Raw genomic sequence first — 8,756 nt, 5'->3', positions numbered from 1 at the left:
ACGGCAACCGCTTTATGGGACCTACCAAATCCCACTCTTCCCTTCCCTTTACCTATTATCCTAGGTCAATGCACATGTGATCAAATCCCTCAATACTTAATTCTTAAAAAAAAAAAAAATCCTAATACTAAACAAAAAATATATTTTAAGGTTAATTTTAAATTAGGTCTACTTTTCGTCTTAGCGCCTCATATTTTCTAAACATTTTATTTCAGTCTCTAAAATTTTCAACAAATATCCTATTGAACCTTATGGTTAAATCAACCCTTCTCATTTGGGCTATTTCATTAGCATGCTCGTTTGAAGCTAGTCCATCTTGCACATTTTAATTTTCACATTGTAATAATAGACACGAAATTGAAAGTTTAAAGACTTAGAATAAATAATTTTAGGTGCTAAATTTGTAAATTAACGTTCAAATAAAGGAGAGTACTTGTAATAAATGATTTTTTTTACTCTAATGAATCTAAATGGAAACAAATTTTCCAAAATGTCCTTAAATTCAATTCCATGAATTTCACCCGTACAAAAAATAAAATGAAAAAAAAAACGAAAAAAACTTCTTTTTTGCCCCGCTCCGGTGGGGCCAAATTACATTAAATAAAATGGAAAAAAAACTATATAATTAAAGGAGGAGAAAACAGGAAGAAATGGTGTCAGATAGGTAACATGTGAGAGGTGTATGGAGGTTCCTGCACCCAATTACCATTGTCCCCTGATTTTACTACACGTGGCAGAATGATGAATAGTCAGCACGCCTAATCAGTCGACACGTGGCTTTCATGACAAAATAAAATAAAATAATGAATGCATGGGACCATTTTGCCTCCGACAGCAAAAGGGTTATGTGGGAAAGGGACTTCAATGTCTTTGTTGGTAGATGTTGTGTTGTTGCCTAGCCTATATAAAATGTATTCATTTGAACCTTTTTCCTTTTTCTAATTATTATTAATAAAATTTTTTTGACCTTTCTAAATAACTTTCATATTTTAAATGTGGAGTTCTATTGATGGAAAAGAATAAAATTTAGTTGCTATATTCACTTTATCTTAGCAATTTGGATCACACACCAACCATTAATTTGGAACCTAAAGTTAAAAAAAAAAAAAGACTCATGTCATCTTCAAATGATTTAGATTGGATATAGATTGGATAGGATTTACTTTTATTAAAAGAGAGAACTATATAAACATATTATAATATGTACCAATTTAAATGACCCAACTTTGATTAATTAATATATGTCACGTCATTTATAAAGATGTAACTTTAAAGAATGTTTTGTTTGTTTGTTTTTATTATTATTTTCTTCATTCTTATTGGACGGCACACACATGACCTTTTAAGAAAATATTATTTTTTTAACTTTTCTTTTTAAAATTTAAATATACAGTATTTACCAACTATTTTTTGAAAAATTATGATTACTAGATGATATTTTAATTCACCTCATCCAAAGTGCAAAAAAAAAAAAATTCTAAACCTCCATAACTCTAAATTGTGGTTACCGTTTTTCACCCATCACTCCAAATCGACTTTTTACGGTAGTTTTGATATTTCTTGTTCTTTTTATTATAACATTGATGAAATTGCCTTTTGAAGATTGTAATAATCTTTTCGAGAGCTAACTATAAGGTAATGTCAATCATAGCTTGCTCTAGGTACCTATATCCGACGAAATGTTACGAGTTCAAATTCTCATCTCATATGGTGTTAGTTATATTTGAAAGAGAAAAAAGAAAAAGTTAACTATAAGGTAATAAAGGTATGCAAGAGTTTCTTCCAATTTGACAGAGATAACCAACTTTCAAATGGAAGACAAACAGAAGAAAAGCTTAACTATAAAATACACCAACCTAAAAGAGTTGACTGTAAGATCCACTCGTCCAACAAGAACAAAAGTCAAGTTAGCCATAGTGATTCGATGACATTTAAAAGAAACCTTTTCAAACTATCCCTAATATACCAAAAAGAAAACCCAGCAAAGGTAGGTGGGGAGTGGAATTGGATACAAATTTTGCAACAAAAGGATCTCTCTCTCCCTTAAAAAGATCTTTGATGTGGACAGGAGGGAATGTTTTCTTGTACCAAAAGAGAAATTTGGGAGCAATTCATGGAAGATGATGGTGTGAGATTTAAGAGTGGAGCATGCAACTTTTCCAATTAAACAAGTCAAAGGAAGAAAGTGTGGTCTAAAACTAAGCACAGTAACAAATCAATGCGTTCAAACCTTCTCAGCCACTCATCCAAATTAGACGCCATGAAAGACTTGCTAACCAAAACAATATCAAACACCTCGCCGACATTTCTTTTCATCATGGTTTTCTAATTTGTCATTTTTCTCCCCCTTTTTTGATCCTCCTTCTAACAGATAACAATGTTTTGGTTTTACACGTGGTCGAATAAGATTTGGTTTTCTCAATAAACAGTCAGAGTCAGCTTCTTGATCACACATTGACCCAAATTCAATCAGTTATTCAATTTCCTTAATGGACCCAATCTAATGGTTCTATATTCAGGAATTGGGATTTTCAATTTCAAGCCCAAATGGGAGAGGGATTCAAATCAGGCCCAATGGAGATATCCCAGATCACTAGAGAAAACCTTGGCAAGCTACAAGTATTAGTATTACAATCATGAGTGTTGGTTTGTTGAACAATTCAATGGACAAGATTTAAAACTCTCTAGCCAATAGACATGACAACCTCAAGCATGATGAAGAGACTTCTAACTACTAAATCGAATAATTTTCATACAACAGACATGATCATATTTGACTCTTTCGCAGATGACATATATATGGAGGAGATAAGAGATGCAGCAAAGCTTTATAATTTCATATATTCACACTAACCCCTTGCAGATAACACGTCAAAGTTGCCAATATCTTCATTTGGGGAAGATCCCTCAAGCTGAGAAGTTCTTCGAAGATTTCTGTTGAAGGGATTATCGTCTCTCTCCTGCGATGACTGCTTGAATGCTACCTGGTGCAGATGCAGAAATGCAAGCATGCTAATTGCAACCATGGCAGCATTGCTGAGTATCCCACCCACATTATCCATTTTGAGAGATTTCTTTGCAAAGTTGAAAGTTGAGAATAGCATCTTGATCAGAGTATTAGACCTCTTTGAACTGTTCGGCATAAGCTTCTGACCATTCGGGCTAAATGGTGGACCATATTGATTTTCATGTGAAACAAAGTTAGCTTCATAACGTACATCTCCAACAAATGCTAGAGCTTCATTGATGACTTTGTAGTTCTTGCCATGATGTTCAGCTAATCTCATTGCAAGAACAATTCTACTCTGCTCGAGTCTCGCAATTGCAGCATCTCTCTCAACCTGCTGTTGCACTTGTACGGTCTGCTAAACATAAAGAATTTGCTAAGCATGAATATTCTCTCCAAAGAAAATCATCATAACCCACAAGTAATAAGAAATAAAAGAACGCAAATGCTGTTCATTACTGCACTCATTTTATAATGAAGCATCCGAGTGAACTTTCAGTTCCATTCAAGGTCTCCTCTCAGCTAGGTAGCAGTGGTTAGTTTAGTTTGTCGAATTAATAAGAAGAAACTCGACCTTGGCTAGCAGACTGTCTTCAAAACAATTTGCTGCTTTTATTTTCAACTATGATTGAATGAATTGAAAAAATTCAATATCTACGCCATTATCTCAACATATGTACATTGCATTTAAATTATCTCAACAAAAAGCTTTCCTCCCTTTATTGAAATGAAAAACTTCAATTGTACTATAAAAACGTCACGATCAAAACGAACTAAAGGAAAACAAGAAAGAACTTTTCGAAAAAGAGTTACCCAACATGTCTTTCCAGAAATTTGATCTTATAAAAACAGAAAACTGTTCTTGGAAGCCTTCTAAACAGCCCTAAGAAAATAAAAAAAAAAAAAAGAAAAAAATCCAAGGCTATATGCACATGCTATTGCTAAACTTAATTCAACTTGGTGGATAATCTTAATAAAAGAAAAAAAAGAAGAGGAATATCCCCTCCCTTAAACCTCCCTGAAATCATAATATAGAAGTTGGAATAAGAATAAGTAATCAAACTATAACAGTCACTTCTAAACAGAATCAAACTATAACAGTCACTTCTAAACATATGCACGTTGCATTTAAATTATCTCAACAAAAAGCTTTCCTCCCAGCTTAAACCCCATAGATTATAGAACAAAAAGGATAAATCCAGTCATTTGCACAAGTTTCCAGTAACCAGAGACCAAGCAAAACAGAAGCTACAAGTAATTAGTACTCCATATTTAGGGTAATTGGGCAATGGCGTTGAACAAAAATTAAGGACGCTAAAGAATAATGAACTCAAGACTCTCGTTTCCCTATCCTCCACTGCATTTCAGCCATCCAGACAGCAGCAAACATAGAAAACCATAAATTACAGATTTAACTCCGATTGGGAAGCAAGAAACACCACTTAATTGAATCACAAACATAGAAAACGACATAGAAGCTGTTCGTTTGGGTAATAACGGAACCCCAATCAGATTCAAACACCACTTAATTGAATCACCACTTAATTCCTCACTGGTAAAGTAAAGAAAAGAGTTAATAATAGAAGCGCAGGAAAAAGGGTAAAAGATTCAACATACGTGGAGAAACTCGAGCTGATCTTCAAGGTTCTCAAGCGCAGTTCGGATGGCATTTAGACTCCGGGCCTCCTGGATCGCGGAGTCGTCAATGTCGATCCGGAATTCCTTAAGGAACGGGAAGGCGGCAGAAGGGTTATCGTCGGCACCGCCATTGGGGGTCTTAGAATCCTTGTTTTGGGATTTCCTGAGATTCTTAGTGGAGGTGAGGAAGTGATCTCGGGAAATTGAGTGAATGGCTTCGCTGAGCTTGTCGTGAATGTCCCAAATTTTCTCGAGGACGGCCTCGATTTCCTCGATCTCCATGTCCCATTTCATGGAGGGAAACACAGAGAGAAAAGAGAGGGAAGAAGAAGCAAAATTTGGGGAAGGTATCTCAAATTCTCTCAGGGGTTTGGATTGTTTTGTTTGGGCCACACAAAAAGACCAACAAATTTTACACTGCAACAAATTTCTGTTGGAATTATTTATTTATTTTTATTTTTATTTTAACATCATAGATAGTTGCTTTGGGAAGTGACTATAAATCTTATAAATTTAGTCTTATGGGTATATATTTGATTAATGGATTTAATTACATTCTAACATTATTAATGGAATACTAATGATACTATGCTCTCAGATACCTCAGATGCCTCTTTTTTTTTAAAGTACAATCAGCATGTAATGGCTATAATTGGACCTCCCTCCGACGACCCTTAGAGAGAAATTATTAGATAATTGAATAGATTAAAATTTTTTAATACAACAAAGATAGAAATGAGGTTTGAACCTTCGACCTTAATAAAAGGATGTTGATGTTAGCGATTGGATACATACAACACCACGATATTTCATTATATTATTGTGAGTGATGATAAGACTTAAATATAATTGTTTTTTAGAGGTTAAAGGAACTCATTAAATACAATTTCAACTCATACGAATAAATTTATAATTTAACGTGATTATCTTTTTGGAAAAAATAGGAATAAAATGGAAAGAAAGGTGTAAAATTTGACCCCATATATTTTATTTTCCAAGTGGCCGGTGCCCTTGTACTTAAAAAAGGTGTAAAAATCGAACATAGACCAACCAAAATTTAAGGGAAAATGGCAAGTTTTCACTTTTTGTCACAAAGTTGTTCTCTTCGATTACAGTTATTACAAAGAGTACAGAGACAATATTATCTTAAATTAACATCATCACTAGCATATAATCAGAGCAAAAAAAGCACTATCTGCATTTTGCTCTTTATTTCTTCGTCATCTCCAATCCCTCACAGATAAATATACTTCACAAACACACATACAAAGATAATATCATTAAACCCTAATTTTATGTTCTAATAGAATGGGAGAGAAACATAATTTAATCTTGTCCTTTAATCACATTTCACCTTCCATTGGGGTTCCTGATTTTCCCATGGATCTCACCGGCGGCAATTGGGTTTCGTTATCGCCGTGGCCGCCATCCTCGCCCGATATCTCCTCCAGCGACCGACCTTTCGTCTCCGTCACCAAGAACGTAAACACAAACCCTAGCATGTTGGTGAAGGCCAAGAAAATCATGGCCTTTTGAATCTTGCTTGCGGTACCATCTAAAGTATAGTTTTGCACCCCGAAAGCTCCAACGATGGCACCGGCCTTCCCCGACGCAGCACTCAGCGCGTGGCACGTCGAGCGAATCCTCGTCGGGAAAAGCTCAGCCGGGAGGACAAAGGTGGTGCTGTTCGGACCAAAGTTGGCAAAGAAGAACGTCAGGCCGTAAATCACCGCGAACTCCACGGGATGATTCTTCAAATAATTGTAGCGGACACCAAGCACGGCCATGAAGACCGACATCATGAAGAATCCAATCAGCTGGATCTTGAAGCGGCCGAGGCGCTCGATGAGGAAGACAGTGAACCAATATCCGGGGAAGGTCCCAAGTAGGGCAACAAGAAACATGGCCTTTGAAGTTTCGTAAACCTCTTCCAAAGCATTAACTTGTTCAGGTTTCTTGGTCAAGTTCATGGCCGGGAAAATATCCTTTTGCGTGAGGTTGTTGCTGTAGAAGGCAATGTCGAGCAAAAACCAAGTGGTGGTGGTTCCGATTAAGTGGAGGCCGTGGCGGCTGAAGAACTCTTTAGAGAGCAAACCATATTCATTTGCAGATTTGAATTGGGAAAGCTTGTCTTGGTCAGCTTGGATTGAGATCTCCAGAACCTTTCCCATGTCCGCGGCGGCTTGCTTGGCGTTGCCTTCGATGAGAGCGGTGTAGCGGCCGGTTTCGGGCATCTTCATTCGCCAGTAGTATGTCAACATGGCTGGTAGAGCGCCGAGCATCAGCACGATCCGCCATAGGAAGTCACCTTGAGGCTGTGTGGAGAAGACGTGGTTGCTATTGTAGGATGGAGCGTCGTGAAGGGTCAGGAAGAGTTTTGACAGAGTCATCGACACTAGCCCTGCAAATATCAGCCCCACACCCTACAATAATATGCGTTTTAATCAGTATACTTCCTTCGATGATTCTCACTATCATTGAAAATTTGACAGTCATTCATTTTCATAAAAATTTTTTGGTTTTATATTTTTCTCTCTCAATTGTCAAACAATTAACGATGCCGACAAGGAGAAGATTGATCAGAGCCAAGTAATTTGAAACTTTTTAGTAACTTCTTTCAACTTTGTATATTGAATTCCTTTAACAAGTTTCTTTTGATGGGTATTTGAATATTGAGAGCTTTCTGAATTCTTTTTGTATTTAGTTCTTACGAAGAGATTGTGTCTATTTAATCCCTATATTTTAAAAACATCTAAGCAATTATTGAAATTTTAGGATTTTAGTCTACATATTTTTAAAAATTTAAATATATCTTGAATTTTTAGATTATATATATACACATATACACATGTACACATATAATCCCTATAGTATAGTAATTAAAAAAATGACTAAATCATTCTTAATTATTTAGCCCGAATTTAAGACCAGACAACAATAATTTTTAATATTAAGTTCATTTGAAGATTCGAATCTAAAACTTCGTAGTAACTGATATATGTTCTTGTCAATGGACCACTTCTTGGGAGCAGAGATCTATTAGAAACCTTTAAAAAGTAGGACTAATTAAACAAAGTTGAGAAACAATTAAGGGTCTAATTCGAATGATTAAAAATGGAAGAAAATTAAGTTAAGAAGATGATGTGAGATTTGAATTATTGATGAGTAGAATTAGAACCTGCATGGCGAAGACAGCTGCAATGAAAGCCCCGCGAGTCTTTTTGTTAGCATATTCGGACATGATGGTGGCTGAAAGTGGATAGTCGCCGCCGATACCAAATCCAAGCCAAAATCTAAAGAAGCAAAGTGTACCAATCACTGATCTTGATGTTGATCCAAAAGACAGGCCCGAGCAAATGGCACAAAGGACCATAAGAATTAGGGTCACCCCATAAACTTTCTTCCGCCCAAGTTTGTCACCCAACCACCCGAAGAACAGCTGCCCCATTAGGGTTCCGACCAGCGCAACCCCGACGACAGCGTTATTCACTCCGTTCGGAAGCTTTCCGGGCTTCAAGCTGCTGGGATCGAAGTAGTAAAGTCGACCGAGAAGCTTCGACACGGTCGAGATACAGAAGAGATCGTAGGCATCGGTGAAGAAGCCCATCCCCGCGATCACAATTGCAGTAACATGGTACCATTGTGTGCGAGCGTTGTCGAGGGCATCAAGCACGGCGAGGGCCATGGTTTTCGGTTTCGGTTCCAAGCTGAGATGTTTGTGTTGCTTGCTGGGGTTGTGAGTGTTTGTTACCATTTTATAGCGATTTATGCATTGAAATTAGTATAAAGTGAGAGAGTGATGAGAAGGATGACGTTTAATCCTAGGTTGTGAAGAACAAGGAGAAATTTAGCTAATCAACAAAGAGAATATTGAGCATATTCTTCATTTTCTTACAGATAATCTTGAGCTAAATGGACCTAAGAGACAGCGATGTAAAAGAAATTTCACTACTCATAATTATTACTCTCTAATTAGGAAGAATTTTTTTCCCATCTCTTTTTGGTTTTTCCAAGGCTGGAATCTACAAGGCTAGCTGTTAACTTATGTAAAAGAGAAATTATTAATAGGTTTTTGTCGTAAATTTTTGTTAAGTATTTAGAAAATAATTCT

At 36.3% G+C, this 8,756-nt stretch overlaps 2 protein-coding genes across 3 annotated transcripts; both read right to left on the bottom strand.

Moving 5' to 3' along the window:
- Positions 1-2,594: 2,594 nt before the first annotated feature.
- On the bottom strand, positions 2,595-5,037 carry PDV1 (plastid division1). Of its 2 annotated transcripts, none has more exons than XM_022285127.2 (2): positions 4,625-5,037; positions 2,595-3,365 (listed from the first exon to the last, which is right to left on the bottom strand). In XM_022285127.2, exons 1-2 carry the CDS (start codon positions 4,937-4,939, stop codon positions 2,850-2,852), a joined length of 831 nt encoding a protein of 276 aa, XP_022140819.1. In that variant the 5' UTR covers positions 4,940-5,037; the 3' UTR covers positions 2,595-2,849. The 2 variants fall into 2 exon arrangements, with proteins under 2 accessions (XP_022140819.1, XP_022140820.1); XM_022285128.2 differs by having other exon boundaries at positions 2,595-3,362; positions 4,625-5,034.
- A 951-nt stretch (positions 5,038-5,988) lies between these two features.
- On the bottom strand, positions 5,989-8,330 carry LOC111011603 (low affinity inorganic phosphate transporter 4-like). The gene is made up of 2 exons (XM_022285447.1): positions 7,824-8,330; positions 5,989-7,068 (listed from the first exon to the last, which is right to left on the bottom strand). The coding sequence occupies exons 1-2, from the start codon at positions 8,328-8,330 to the stop codon at positions 5,989-5,991; spliced, it is 1,587 nt and encodes a 528-aa protein (XP_022141139.1).
- Between the last annotated feature and the right edge of the window lie 426 nt (positions 8,331-8,756).

This window comes from Momordica charantia, assembly GCF_013281855.1.
Source record: "Momordica charantia cultivar OHB3-1 chromosome 10 unlocalized genomic scaffold, Mcharantia_2.0 BLBB01000010.1, whole genome shotgun sequence".
NCBI lineage: Eukaryota > Viridiplantae > Streptophyta > Magnoliopsida > Cucurbitales > Cucurbitaceae > Momordica > Momordica charantia.
Note: the sequence above shows the minus strand (reverse complement) of the source record. Positions and strands in the feature narration are given on the sequence as shown.